Here is a 15,396-nt window from a genome sequence, read left to right as displayed (position 1 = left end):
TTCATGTATTCTGGATGGATGTGTAGACTTGGGTTATCTTGGAATGAAGCTGTTTTCATGCAACTGGAAATGTAATGTGAGGCTTTGTAAGGGAATTTTCTTTTTCACTTATTTTAGTTATTCAGTTGTTTTTCAGTTGTATTTGCCTCTTTGTGACTTCATAGACCTGGGGTGGGGAACCTGCAGCCTCTAGACCACATGTGGCCCTCTAGGTCCTCAAGTGAGGCCCTGTGACTGAATCCAAACTTCACAGAGCAAATCCCCTTAATAAAAGAATTTGTTCTCTAAAACTTGGACTCAGTCAAAAGGCCACGCCCAAGAACCTAGAAGGCCACATGTGGCCTTGAGGCTGCAGGTTCCTCTCCCCTGCTATAGACCATAGAATGGCAATATTGTCCACGGCTTTTTCTTGGCAATGAGACTGGATTGGTTATTTTGTTCTCCAGTGGATTGAGGCAAAGAGTGGTTAAGTGACTTTCCCAGTGTCACACAGCTAGTAAGTATGTAAGGTCACATTTGAATTCAGGTCTTTCTGACTCTGGGTCACCTAGCTGACTTTTTTTTCACTTATAGGAAATATGTAATTATAGAATACTTCCATTCCATAATTATACACACATATGTAAATATATATATTTGTATGTATATAATTCATTCATCCAACAAACATTAAGTATGGTCTGGAGATAAAGGACCCGGATTCAGGTGTCGGTTCTGACATTCTGTTGGCATAGATCTTCACAGAGCTTATGGTCAAAAATAGTTTAGTGGAGTTTGTTTTATTCAACAAAGCCAGTGAGAAGGTAATGGATTTGGAATAAGAAGGCCTGGGTTCAAATCCTGAACTTGTCACTTGCTACCTGTATGACACGTGGATAAGTCATTTGACATCTATGGATCTCAGTTTCCTCATCTTTAAAATGAGGTAGTTGGAATAGAAGGACTCTGAGGGACCTTCCAATTCTAAGCCTATGAAACTATGAAACCAATTGTCTGTATAACACTCTTCTGGCACTTCTGTTTAGAGAAGAAATCTATGATGATGATAATAACTAGCATTTATAGAGTGCTTTAGGGTTTGCAAAGCATTTTACATGACCTAACTCATTTGTTTCTCACAAAACCCTATGAGGTAAGTGGTGTTTATTATATCCATTTTGCAGATCAATTAACAAAGGCACAGAGGGCTTAAATGACTTGTCCGGGGTAGGTAAGTAAGGGAGCTACTAAGGTGTCTGAGGCAGGATTCAAACTCAGACCTTCCTCACTTCACATCCTGTACTCTATCCACTGATCCACCTAGTTGCCTAGAAGGTTAGATAGGCCTTTTCCTTCAAGCAGCTTGGTGAAGAAAATAGTTCTATGGAGGTTATTATAGCTGAAGCAACAAAGCCGGTTGAGAACTCCACACCTCGGCGGCAGAAAACAAAAACCCCAGCCTTGTTATGCAGTAGTTATATAATCCTGGATAAGGTGCTCTTTGAGCCTCAGTTTACTAATCTGTAAAATGGAGGCAATAATTTTTATTCTTTGTGCCTCACAGGGTTATCGTTCATTCACTCCTTCACTCTCCGTTTCTTAAGAACCTACACTATGTGTCAGGCACTGTTCTAGGCACTATGATACAAAGACAAAAAAATTAAACAGTCTCTGCCATGGAGATGCTTACATTTTATTGGGGGAGCTTCCATTCAGCTGATGAAGAAAGTGTTTCTGAAACTTTAATATGCTATAAAATTTGAATGAGGTATCTGTTAAGTTTTGTGACGCCTCAGGTGACTGAAATCTACTCAGGTCTTGAACAACTACTGCTTATGAACTTGAACTACTTCAGTGGAACTCAGAATGTCTTTGATGTTGGTATTCATTTCCTCCCTTGGAACAGAACACAGCCTACTCACACCTTTTCATCTTGGATGTTTCCTGGACATATTTTCCCCTGGAGCCTCCACAAAGCATTTACCCAATGTGCTGGAAGCAGGGGCATGCTGGTATAAATACTTACAGAGAAAATCTAACAATTGAGTTGGTTGGATGTGGCTCCAGCAACATCCCTAACTGAAGGTTTCCTTCCCATCAAGGTCTTTCTACGTTGTATTGACCTTCCAGTGCTGCATTTGAACTATTTATCTGTAACCCCTATCTCTCAATACAGGATCAGCCTACCACCTGTTCTGACAACCCATTTCCTAGATGCTTTTTCTCATTCTATTCATTGTGGGTAGGTCATAATTGACAATATCCTGAAATTTACTCAATCCCATCACACTTTCTCCATTGTCCTCTGCTTCCTGCATAATTTCTGTTTCTTTAGAACTCAATTCTGAAGAATCTGTTCTCTGAATCCAATTTAGCTTATGGAAATGAAGTATTTGTTTAAAACAACAAACATCATGCATACCTACATACGTATAATTATAATAGGTGCTAGAGAGATACAAGACAACAAACCCATCGAAACATTCCCTGCCACAAGAAGTTTGCATTCTACTTTAAAAAGTAAAATTAGAATGGCCATTGTCCACTTATTCCCAAAGATAGGCTATCTTTGGGCAGAGGTGAAAAGGATTGGAATTCTAGCTTTGGTACTTACTATGTGTCAATGGGCAATCATAACTTCATGAAACAAAGTGAAAATTAGGTTTATTACAAGAGAAATGAACATGCTTGTGGAACTCAAAGAGTTCCCAATCCATACAGGAGTTTGCATATTTATGACAGTAGGACAAAAGAAGGAGAAAACATACATCTCCACCTAAAGGGACACGATATGGGACATGGAAATTGTGTAGTAATGGTGGAAAACCGACAAAACCACTCTCGAAGGGGAGGAGCAAGATGATGGCAAAAGCCAAATTCTTTTCCTTTGGGGACTGCTGGACTATGGAGAGAGGATGGTCTGCTTATCTACAAGGATCCCAGCTGCACAAGCAGTTTCTCAACCTAGGGCAGACTGACTGGTACCTATCTTGATTCCCAAGGACACAAAGGGAATCCAGCTTGGGGTGCAAACAACTCATTGTGTCAGCTGGGGAGGGGGACTTCATTCTGGGTGCATTCAGGGCCTCCTGCATACTCTGGGTCCAGTGTTTCTGGAAACTATGGCACCTCAAAAAGACAAGTTTAGGCCATTCCTTAACATTCCTTAACATATGTGGGGGCCTTAGGAAAGTGATTTTCTCTTTCTGGGCTTCAGATGAAGCAAATGAGAGGCAGAACAGAAGCCAGTTTAGAAGCATCAGGCCATTTTTCTGTGTCAGGAAAGTCACCACCTGCCCTGGTTTTCTGGGACAGGGGTGATCCTGGCTCAAGTCTGAATGAAAGGGAAATTTCAAACAGATGAAGTGCATTGTCTTTGGTCATCACTGTGACCGCAACTCAGGATCTCTTCTCTCTTAAACCAGACTCATTCCAGCTCTTGATAGTCATTCTACTGATGTCCCAGTAGCCCCAGATTTCCTCTCTTTTGCAGTTTTGTTCTTCCCGGGGCAGTACAAGAATAGAAGCACTAGTCTTAGTGGGCAGAAAATCTGGGCACTTAATAATGATGTGACCTTGGCAAGTCGTTTAATTTCTTTGTGCCTCACTTCCCTCTTTTGAAAAATGAGGGATAGAGAAATTGGATGAAACATCTGATTTTGAAAATTTCTTCCAGAGCGAGGACAGACTTGTCCAAAGTCTCAGAGTACCCAAGGTTGCCAACGAAAGGGTTCTTTGGTTCCAAATTGAGCTCACATCCCTGCCCTGGCTCAGAGAATGATGTAGAACCGGAAGGGACCTTAGAAGTCAACCCTCTCCTTTTTCTTTTTGGTTGTTGTTTGGTTGTTTCAGTTGTATGTGACTCTTTCTGACCCCATTGAGGTTTTTTTTTTTTTGCAAAGATATTGGAGTGGTTTGCGATTTCCTTCTCCAGCTCATTTTACAGATGAGGAAACTGAGGCAAACGAGGGTAAGTGACTTGCCTAGGATCACACAGCTAGTACTAGTAAAGTGTCTGAGGTCAAATTTGAACTCCGGTCTTCCTGACTCCGGGCTAGGCACTCTACCCCACTGCCACTTAGCTGCACTTCCTTTTACATATGAAGAAACAGGCCTAGAGAGAACTGATTTGCTCAGGGTCATGTTGGTATTAGGCTGTCAAGATTTGGACGAAGGTTCAGGGTTTCCAAGTTCGGTGCTCTTTACGGGGCACCTCTCTGTCTCCCTCCAGTTTGAATGGGCTCCATTACCATCTGGCAGTGTGATCAGGTCCAAGCCTCAGTATGCCCTTCTAGTGGGACGGTAAGGAATTGGATCAGACCACATACAAGAGCTCCTTCCGTGCGCTAAATCCCACCACTTGTGCCTTCCATCCCGCCCACCCTCCTTCACCTCTGTGCACCCCCTCGCGGGGTGCCTCTCCTTTCTCTTTCTCTACCTAGCCTGTCCCACCCGAGCGAGCGGTCACAATCGCTTCTAGCCCGCGTCAATGCCCGGCCCCCCATGGGCGGGGACAGGTGGGAGCCTAGGTAGAGCTGCCGCTATCCTCGCCCGACCGCCAGACCTGTTACCACCCGAGATCCCAGCTGGCGGCGGCATCCTGCGCAGCTGCTGCGGCCGGGGGGCGGATTTGCAGGCAAGAGAGAGACCTCCCCAGCCTTGGGGGCTACCCCCGCGGCCGCAGGCATGAAGTGATGCTCCAGGGACCAGAGTCTCAGGCGCTGCTCCTGCTCCTGCTCTTGCTGCTAGACAGCTTAGTCTTCTCCTCCCTGACCCCCAGTCCACCCAGAGAGAGAAGGGAAGGGAAGGCAAGGAAAAGTCAAGGCCCAAACCAACCTCTCCAAAACGCTTCTCTGGGAGAGCTGCCTCCACTGCTGCCCCTCGCTCAGAACCTTACCCCTCCCAGCTCTTCAGCCCCCACAGGGGTTGGAACTTTGGAGGGCTGGGGGCTGAAGGGCAGGAGAAGTGGCCCTTTCCGAGGTACATGTCTCTTAGTTGATTGGATAGTTGGCCTCCCCTTCCCCACCCACCATGGGCACCCAAAGACCCTGCTTCTCTCACAACCTGTTGGACACCACCCCAGCCAGGACCATCCTGGTGTACCGTAACGGAGACAAGTTCTACGTGGGCAAGAAGTTTGTGATCAACCGCAAGCGGGTTCCCAGCTTTGAAGCCTTGATGACTCAGTTGAATGAGAAGGTAGCAGTGCCCTTCGGAGTGAGGCGGCTCTACACGCCCTGTAATGGACACCTGGTCCAGGACCTGGAAGAGCTGCAGCAAGGGGGCAAATATGTGGCAGCTGGGAGAGAAAGGTTCAGGAAACTGGAGTAAGTCGGCCGGGGGCGGGGGGTGGGGGGGGGAGCGGGGAAGGGTAAGTAGAGAGGACAGAGTGATTGGATCAAATGGATTGGTACGGTTCTGGGGATTGAAGGAGAGTCGACATCATTACTGGCTTCAGCTTTGTTCCTCAGTAAGGGAACTGCTTAGGGAAAATATTTAAGCACCTGGATTATGTGTCTAATACACAGTATTGAGCGAGGATTAAGAGCTAGAAAACTCTTTAGAGGTCATCTGGTCCAACCCTCTCATGGAACACATTAGAAAAATGAGGCTGGGGAGAGGGAAAGTGACAACGTGAGAGTTAAGAAGCAGGGCTGGGATTTGAGCCCATTTAACAGATGAGAAAAATGAGGCTGGGAACGGACATGTGACTAGGAAGTCAGATTGGGTTTTGAGCCCAGGTTTTCCAATGCTAGATTCGATGATCTTTCTCTTAATATTCTATGATAACTCATATTCAGTTCCCTAATGGTAGTGAGGATTATAGTTTCATTGTCAATTTATTTTGTTGTTCAGTCTTGACCCCATTTGGGATTTCCTTGGCAAAGCTACTGGAGTATTTTGCCATTTCCTTCTCCAGCCCATTTTACAGACAAGAAAACTGAGGCAAACAGGGTTAAGGGACTCTAGTAAGTGTCTGAGGCTGGTTTTGAACACATAAAGATCAGTCTTCCTGACTCCAGGCTCCCCCAAATCTTTTCCTCTCTATTCTCTTTATGTCTCCTTTCTCATAATAATAATAGTTCTCATTCCTATAGTGTTTCACAAAGTGTTTTCCTCACCTCAGTCCTTCAAAATACTGCTCAAAACTCACCCAGAACCTTCTGATTAACCTGACTCCTCTCTATTGACTGCTCTCACCATATACTGACAAATAGACTGCAGTGTAACGGTGCCATGCTTTATCTCTTCCATTGGACTATATAAAGCCAGGAATCATTTCACTTCCTTCTATAATGTTCTACAGGTTCTGACCTTTTCTGATCACCAAGAATCCTGTAATTCTGTAAAATATGAGGTTGGACTAGATGAACCCTAGGGTCCCTTCTGCATCCTATTTTCTCTTACACCTTTGACACTGAATGTTCTAGATCCCATTTACTTTTAATATTTTATTGAGTCTAATCAGTGAGTAGCATAGCCTAAGGAAAGCGGGTTGGACTTGAATAAGACCTGAACTGGAGGCTTGGTTCTGCTGCTTATAATTCAGGTGATCTTGGGCAAGTTACTTTTCCATTCTGAGCCTCCCTTTCCTCATCTATAAATTGGATGTAATTCTCGCTACTGTCTGCTTCATGGGGTTGGTGAATGTGTGTGTGTGTGTGTGTATGTATGTATATGGTACTTAGAAAACTATAAAGCAGTTCAATGTAAAGTGTAAAACATAAGTCATCTATCAGCAAGAATTTAAGTAGGCATTTAATAAATTACATTTTACTATATTAATACAATACTTGCCACTTTATCCTGTGCTGTTTTAGCTGGTTTTGTTTCTGCCTTACTTCCTGACAATTTTTTTATAGCTCTCCTTTTTTTGGGTCCATTATACTTGATATAAAAAGACTGTAGGGAATTTATTTTCTCATCCTTCCAAAAATGTTTTCCAGGTAAGGAGAAAATGGGATCTAATAACAGTGTTTCAAGCTGAAACCTTCTCCCCCATCCCAGTCATTTATTCAGTTGTAAGTGAAATTATATTAACATCCCTTTGTCCCATTTAATCCAACCCAATTCAATATGTATTTATTGTGAGATGCAACATGACATGGTGGATTTGAAGTCAGAGGACCTAAGTTCAAACCCTGGTTCTACCACTTTTTATGTGGACAAATTACTTAACTTCTCTGGGCCTCAGTTTCCTTATCTGTAAAAAGAGCAGCGGAGTTGAATTTAGATGACCTCTAAGAACTCTTCCAGCTCTATATCCAGGATCCTAAGTGCCTACTATGTGCAAGACACTGTGCTAGGTGCTGGGGGTAAAAAAGGCAAAATGAAAACCAGTTTCTGCCCTCAAGGAGCTTATATTCTACTGGGATAATATAAAAATATAACTTGATATAGACATGATAATCTGAGGAGGTGGGAGAGGGCACAAATCATTAGCGGAATAGAGAAAAGTTCCTTATTTAGCCTTGAGGGAAACTAGATTTGAAGAGGTAGTGATGAAGAGTGCATTCCAGGCACAGAAGATGAGCTGTCCAGAAGTGGTGACGGATTGCAAAATTCAGCCAAGAGAAGTTGTGAAAGGGAACAAAGATGCTATTAGTCATACAACAAGATGGATGCCATGAACTTAGAACAAAGTGGCAACTCGAGATTTCAATGGAAGTACATGTTGTAATGGAAAGCTAAGAGAACTGAGGATAGCAGGCAAGTCAAATTGACCTCTCTGTGCCTCAGTTTTCCTCATCTGTATGTTGGATCAAGTGATTTCAAAAGCATCTTCTAGGTCTGACATTCTGTGATTCCATGGAAAAGGAAACAATCTTGTTTCTGGATGAGATGTATGACCTTTGACCCCTCTTCATAGGCTCATAGAATTATAATGTTTGTACGCTTGGCAGAGCTGGGATTTGAATCCAGGTCTCCTGAGTCCAGAGCTCTTTATACCATAGTTTGCTTCTATTCTTTATGAGCAAACAATACTGACCTTGAAGAGGAACTCCAGCATTTATAATAATTTGTTTTTCAATGTTTCCTTAACTTTTTTCTTATGTAAATAATATTCAAAATTCCATTTTTGTGAAGAAGACCCTGCATACACTTTTGATTTTCATTTATATCAGTGAGGCACAATTGGTTGGAAATGTATATTTTATAATTACTGAGCCACTAAGCACCTTAAATAACTTCTCACTTCTCAGAAAATTTCATCATAATGTTAAGACCAGCAAATGGACTTAGAAGTGAAGCTCTGTAATAATATTAGCCACCCCAGGGCTACATCTCATAATAATTGTTTAAAAAGACTAAATTGAAAGACAAAAACTACAAAAATCTATCCAATACCCAATCATTGTCCAAATCCTCTAGACTAAATTAATTATAGAGGACTTCTTTGAAAATCTTTGGTAAATAATGGGGAAAAAGCTTTTTCATCCTTCCAAAAAACTTGTAGGCTCATAATTACGACTGGTTTTTTTTGGTAGCAGTTTCATTTCCCTAGAATCCTAGGCTTTTTTCTTTAAGCAAGGAAGCTATACCCTTAAAACCCAGATCAGAGTTTGAAGTGATTTAAACACTAAAAAAAGCCCCAAACAACTGAATATATGAATGCATGGTGATAAAGCCCTTATCCAGCCCTTCTTTTGTGCCGGGTACAGTGCTAAGTGATGGAAATATTTAGGGAATTTAGGCAGTCCCTGCCCTCTAGGAGTTTACCAGCAAATGAGGAAAGACTATACATAAAGGGGAACTAGAAAGGGGTGTGTGTGGCACACTCACCTGACAGCTTGGTTTGAATGTGTTTGGGAAATGACGTGGACACCTGCTTCTGGACATGATATGGTGGAAACTCACCTCTCAGTGCCCAGAATCCCAGGGGCAGGGTCCAGGGTTTTGTTGGAAGAAGGGGATGAGGAGGAAACTCAGAAGGAGACCTGGAGCATGTTTTGAAAACAACTGGGATGTGGAATGACCTGGTAGTGAAAACACCAGTGAGTTAAAAATCAGGAGGCTTGGGTTTGTGTTTCAGTTCTGTCCTTAATTTCTATTTAACTTGGGGAAAATCTCTTAACTTTTTGGAATTCCTCTTTCCTCCTCTATAAAATTGGAATGCTCGTACTGTTTATTTCACAGGGTTGTTCTTAGGAAAACATTATATAAAACTTGCAATTATAGGCTAAACAATGCCTAAACCTTAGAGACATGAGTTAATGGAATTTAAAATGCTGTTTATTTCATTATTAAAACTGTCACACCAAGCCAGGTATGGTAGCAGCCATCTGTAGTCTCTACAACTGGCGGAGGCTGAGGCTGAGGCTGGTGGATTGCTTGGGCTGGGGAATTCTGGGGGTAAAGTGGGGTAAAGCTGATGAGATGTCTGCACTAAGGCCAGCACCAATATGGTGAATTCTCTGGGAACAGAGATTAAAGTTTCTGTACCCATTTGGGCTGGGCCTATGAGTGAAAGCTGTACTTCCTACTCAGGCAAGATAAAGAGACTCAGTCTCAACCCCGCCTCACCCCCAAACCAACAGAAATCCAATTGTTTTCATGTTAGGAAGGGTGCTTAGTCTACAATTCATGTTTATGTCCATTTACTAAAACATTATTTCCTAATTATACTTATTTCTATTTGCAGTTACTTCCACATAGCTCCTCGGAAACCTACAAAGATGAAAAAGGTCAAGGAAGTAAGTGTATACTGCTAACTAGTAAGTGTGGAATTAGACTATCATAGAAGTTTAAACATAGCATCAAGTGCCTTGGTATTTTAGAAGCACTGACCGTGTTTCACGGGGAATGTTTACAGAAGTTTGAAGTTCAAGATCAGAATTAGCTGTGTAATTTTGTCATATTTTTCAAAGTAACAGTGATAATGGGAATTAATAAAAACCCCTGCCTTACCATAGTTACTAAAACTCCCTCTGCGAGGCACTGTAGATCAGTATTTATAAAAACTTAATTTTTAAAATTTGATGTTTAAGATACAGAAGGATGGATGTCAGGAAAAATTAAGTTAGACTGGTGAATAAGGTGACTAATTCTGAATCCTAGTAACCTAAAGATTTAGATTTAAAAGGATCCTTGAGGTCATCTAATGCTTTTTACAGGGGAAACTTGCCTGAGGTCACCTCCAGGAAAAAATCACTTAGAGCTCAACTTTGGATCATGGTTAAATTAAGTTCTCCACAATATATGATATATTGTTCAATATGTAATGAAGATTAGTTATTTATTTCCTCAATACAAAAGAAATGTTTAAAACACAAAAGACTTATAAGTCCACATTGATAAAGACTTAGAATATGCTTCAGTAGCTCATGACTCTTATATTCTCCTGAAATGCTGACACTTAAAACATGGAACATTTAGTGAGACTGTTCACAGAGCTTTTACCTTTACCTTAGCTCTGCAGCATTCAAACAAATCCCTTACTCAAAGTGCATCCCATTTGGTGTGCCAGGGCTTGGGTTCATCTTCCTACTGGTATCATCTTCCTATCTTTTCCTTTGAGAAGTGTTGTGGTAGTTATGGAGAGCACTTCCTACAGTGTAGCTGGCACTGACGGAGAGAGCCAGGAGCTTCTTACCTCTCAAACTTGTGACCTCCTTAGCTGCAAATGTCTTTCTCTGGAAATGTCTCTATTAAGTTACCTATATTCAGGGAAAGAAACAGAAAATAGAAGGTTCAGCCAGGACCTTGAGATACTGACTCAGACTTGGTATATGAGAGAGAGGGGGGGGGGAGAGAAAGAGAGAGAGACAGAGAGAGAGAGAGAGAGAGAGAGAGAGAGAGAGAGAGAGAGAGAGAGAGAGAGAGAGAGAGAGAGAGAGAGAGAGAGAGAGGACAGAGAGAGAGAGAGAGAGAGACAGAGAGAGAGAGAGAGAGAGACAGAGAGAGAGAGACAGACAGAGATGCACACAGAGAGACAGAGAAGAAGGAGGAGTAGGAGTTGGAGCTTCCTTCCTCAAGTTCTAGGGAAAGGAAGAATATAGCAAGAGAGGAAGTTATTTCTTAAAGGCTTTTGATAGGTGGCTGGCTCTTTCTGATTCAGTGACCAACCCTCTTTTAACACATTCCGTTTTCTCTGCAGAGGTCATGGGGACCAAGGGATTGCTGCATCACTCCAAAGCATGAAGTGCTCAGCACTGAGCACGTGCTGCTGAAAATGGCTGGGGGTGGGGGGTGGGGGGCTCAGATCAGCTCCATAAATGCTCCATGGGATATGTTCTAATTCAATTCCTGCTACACAGCACTTTTCAAAGTCACTCCTTGATTACTTAACATATGCATTTATTGGAACTTGTCCGTTTGAAAGGGATATTAGGGATGAAAGAACAGAATATAGAATGTCAGAAGTGGAAGAACCTTAGAACATTGACTGTCAGAGCTGGAAGAGACCTTAGAAGCCAGAGTCGGGATAATCAGTTGCCAAAGATGTCATAGAGGAGATTCCCATGGAGGTCTAGGTTGAACTAGTTGATATCTGATGTCCTTTATAATTGTGAGATTCTGTGATTCTAAGGATCTGACACAATAATTCACTTCCTCCCCCTCACTCCTAATACATTTCTCAGTGTTAGTGACAGGCGGGCACTTAAAAGATGTATCTCTTTGTGATGATCTAAGAGCAACACCTTCATGCTCCTTTAAAATTACAGCCTTTTGACTTTATACAATTTTAGAGTTTCGTAGGAGAAGCACATTTCTATGGATGGATGCACATTTCTAGGGGAATGGGGCCTCTCCTGGAGGTTTTAGATGGGAATGTAAGCTTGTTACAAGCTGTTCAGACTAGTGTAGAGGAATCCTCTGGGTGGGACGTGGGGAAGGGAAGGGAAGTTCATAAAGTCCTACTATGTGCCAGACACTGCGCTAAGATGTGTTGAAGACCCTGAATCTGTGTGCTTGATTTTAATGTTAAAAGGAATTTAATGATTCTTAACCATAGGATCATAGATCTAAGTGACTTCAGAAGTCATTTCATCCAGCCTCCTCATTTTACAGAAAACCAAAGCCTAAGGAAGTTAAATGACTAGTCCAAGGTCATATAAGTAGTAAATGCCAGAGGGAGGATTATACACCAGACCTTCAATGCAAACATTGCAGGGTAGTTTCAGGGAAAGAAACAGAAAACAGAAGACTACCTTAAACCCTATATGTTTAGTGACTACAAATACCTGAAAAAACTCATTGATGATTTGGTCTCTTGGTCTGGATTCCAATAATAGGCATTATGCAGGCTTCATATTTCTAAACTGTTATCCTTGCAAAAACCTCATGAGGTAAATAGTGTATTATTGTCCCCATTTTATAGTTTGGGAAATTGAGTCTGAGAGAGATAAAATGACTTTGTCCAGCAGTTAGGGTCAGAGGTGGTCTGATTACATGCACATGTCTTTCAATTTCACTGTGATTTCATGATAATTATTATGTGCCAGGCACTGGGCTAAGTGTTTTAGAAATATTAGCTCATTTGGTCCTCATAATACCTCTGGGAGGTAGGTGCTATTATCATCTCCATTTTACAGTTAAAGAAACTGAGACTAGGTGACTTGCCCAAGATCACACAGCTAGAAAATGTCTGAGGCTGGATTTGAACTTGACTAGGTGACTTGCCCAAGATCACACAGCTAGAAAATGTCTGAGGCTGGATTTGAACTTGGGTCTTCCAGACAATAGGCCCAGTCCTCTATCCACTGGGCCACCAAGCTGCCACATATCAGTTGTTAAATCATTTACTAAGCACCTGCCATATTTGAGGCTCTGTCCTAGGTGCTATAGGGATCACTAGAGACTAAAGTGTAAGTCCCTGCCTTCCAGACATTTGCATTTTAGTAACCAGTGAATGTTTTCCAATTTGAATTTAAATGGAAGAAAGTTAGATGATCTAAACACCGTGGTCCATCCACCTTTTGCTAAAATGAAACAATTAACATTCAAGGGGTTTGTTGAAGGAAGAGTTTCCATGTACTTCAGGAAACATGGTAGGAATGTGAGTCATTCAGTTTCATTGACTTTCTGTTTGGGTAAAAATGTATTAGTGGAAAAATTGAAGACAAAGCCCCAGAGACCTCGACTGAGTATAGAACTTCACTTACAATTAATTAGAAAACCATTTTATACACTTAATGAAGCCCATAGACATGATTTGTAAAATATTGTAGTGTAATACATTTGCAATCACATTTCATTTAATTGAGGACTAGGATGGGTGGGTAGAGGAAGACTTTAGGTAAACACCCTTGGGGCCTTGGCTTATTGCTGGCTTTTCACATTTGTTTTAATGAGAAAAGTCTCATTTGAACTCCAGAGGCTTCCTACAGTTCAATAGGCTCCAGCTTATCATCTTTATCATCTGTAAGGATTTGTTTAGGCCTAGAGATCCTGGCTAGTCCCCTTGATAACACGCACAGGAATTGGTAAATTAAAATTGTTTTCCACGAGCCCCCCGAGTGAGACAGCTCTTCTAACAGATGAGTCAGAGTTCATTTTCTAGGAGTCCGCCTCCACGCGGCTGAGTGTAGAGTGCTCCCCACCTGCTGGTCATCCCAAGAAACACAAAGCCTGGTAACTGCCTTCGACTTTGAGTAGACGATATTTGTACCCGTGAAATGTTGAAGAGACTCTTATTTTAACCACTTGCTGTTCTTTTTTGGCATGGTGGCTCTCCATGGTGGTGCATTTACTCCTAATCCTGTGCAGTTTTTGTACATGTCTTTTCACAAATCCTCCCTAGAAGATTAATCCCTTGCTTTTGCTTTGGTGGCACCTTTCGCACACAAATTGCTGTGGGCATATCAACAGGCAATTACAACATCATGAAACATGTGAAAACAGGCTTATTACAAGAGAAATGAACATATATGTGGAACCCAAAGAATTCACAGCTCACACAGAAATTTGCATGTTTATAACAGCAAGACAAAGAAAGCAAGGGGTGTGACATGAGAGGGGAAAGGTACAGTAAGGTGGGAAAAGGACAGAACCCAACCTGAAGGGGAGGAGCAAGGTGTTGGCAAAAGCCATATTCTTTTCCCTTGGGAACTGATAGGCTATGGAGATGGGAAGGTCCACTTATCTGCAAAGGACCCCAGCAGCACAAGCCATTTTTCCCAGCCTGGCACCTGTCTTGCTTCCTCTAAGGATACACAGAGAATCCAGGTTGGGGCGCAAGCAACAAATTATGTCAGCTCTGTGTGGGGTGGAAGGTCCTCCTGCATGCTCTGGGTCCAGTGTCTCTGGAAAATACGGCAAATCAAAAAGATGAATTCATGGGACCCTTTAATAGCCCTTAACGATAGGAGCATGGGCACGCTTGTATGAACTAACACAATAGTGGGAAGGAATAGGAGGGAGAGAAAGTAGATTTCTGCTACTTTGTGACCAGAAAGCTCATATAGAGTAGGAGTACTCTAGAAATGTTCGAAATGTAAAAAACCACATCAACAAAACTTAACACATAAAAAGTGTGACATAGCATGCTTATCACATGACACAGCATGTTACACAGTGTCATTACAGGACATAGTATGTCCATCACATGATGCAGCAAGGCAGCCACACAACATGGTGTCTGTCACATGACATAGTATCTCTCTTACATGCTGTATTGTGCTTATCACATGATGTGACATGTCCATCACATGATTGTGTGATCAGAAGCATGTTTGTGGGATCAGAAGTATGTGTGTGTGTGTGATTGTGCGATAGGAAATGTGTGTGTGTGTGTGCATGAGAGAGATTATGAGATCATTATTCTGTTTATGATTATGGGATCAGACGTCTGTGAATGTAAGATCAGAACTGTGTGATATGTCTGTCACACGATCCTGCATGTTATCGTATGACCTAACATGTCAAGTAGCAGTCTGTCATATGATATAACATGTCACCACATGGCACAGAGTGTTAAAACATGACATAACATACAATGTAGCAGGATTATAACATGACATAGCATGCCCATCATATGTTGTATATCACATACTATACAATGATACCAAATGACAATATGTTATATAGCATGTTATGCAATGTGCTCATCATATGACAGGACATGCTCATTTCATGATATGGCAGCCCATAATATGATGCACTATGCTGTGTAGCATGTTTATTACAAGACATAGCATATTCATCAAATGACTGACAATTTAACAATGACACAATGTGTTTGTCACATGATGTGTTATGTAGTATGGTCATATCAGTGCATAGCATGTTTGCCACATGATCTGACATGTGGCATATGATGTGATGTCTGTCACATGATTGTGGGATCAAAAGCGTGAGATCCGAAGTGTGTATATGACTGATGGATCAGAAATGTGTGTGAATGACTGTGGGATCAGGGATGTGTGTGTGTGTGTGTGTGTGTGTGTGTGTGTGTGTGTGTGTGTCTGAGATTAG

The 15,396-nt window shown here is 41.9% G+C and overlaps 1 protein-coding gene across 3 annotated transcripts in view; it reads left to right on the top strand.

The window, feature by feature from the left end:
- The first annotated feature begins 4,482 nt into the window (after positions 1–4,482).
- Positions 4,483–15,396, top strand: part of DCDC2C (doublecortin domain containing 2C) — a 196,257-nt gene continuing 185,343 nt past the window's right edge. The window contains exons 1-2 of one of the 3 annotated variants that reach the window (XM_036752673.1): positions 4,483–5,306; positions 9,623–9,674. In XM_036752673.1, the coding sequence (XP_036608568.1) occupies positions 5,011–5,306; positions 9,623–9,674 (348 nt within the window). In that variant the 5' untranslated portion in view covers positions 4,483–5,010. The remainder of the gene's footprint in view (positions 5,307–9,622; positions 9,675–15,396) is intronic. The other 2 variants (XM_036752672.1, XM_036752674.1) reach the window with 2 other exon arrangements.

The sequence above is a fragment of the Trichosurus vulpecula genome, chromosome 3 (genome assembly GCF_011100635.1).
Source record: "Trichosurus vulpecula isolate mTriVul1 chromosome 3, mTriVul1.pri, whole genome shotgun sequence".
Classification (NCBI taxonomy): Eukaryota; Metazoa; Chordata; class Mammalia; order Diprotodontia; family Phalangeridae; genus Trichosurus; species Trichosurus vulpecula.
Note: the sequence above shows the minus strand (reverse complement) of the source record. Positions and strands in the feature narration are given on the sequence as shown.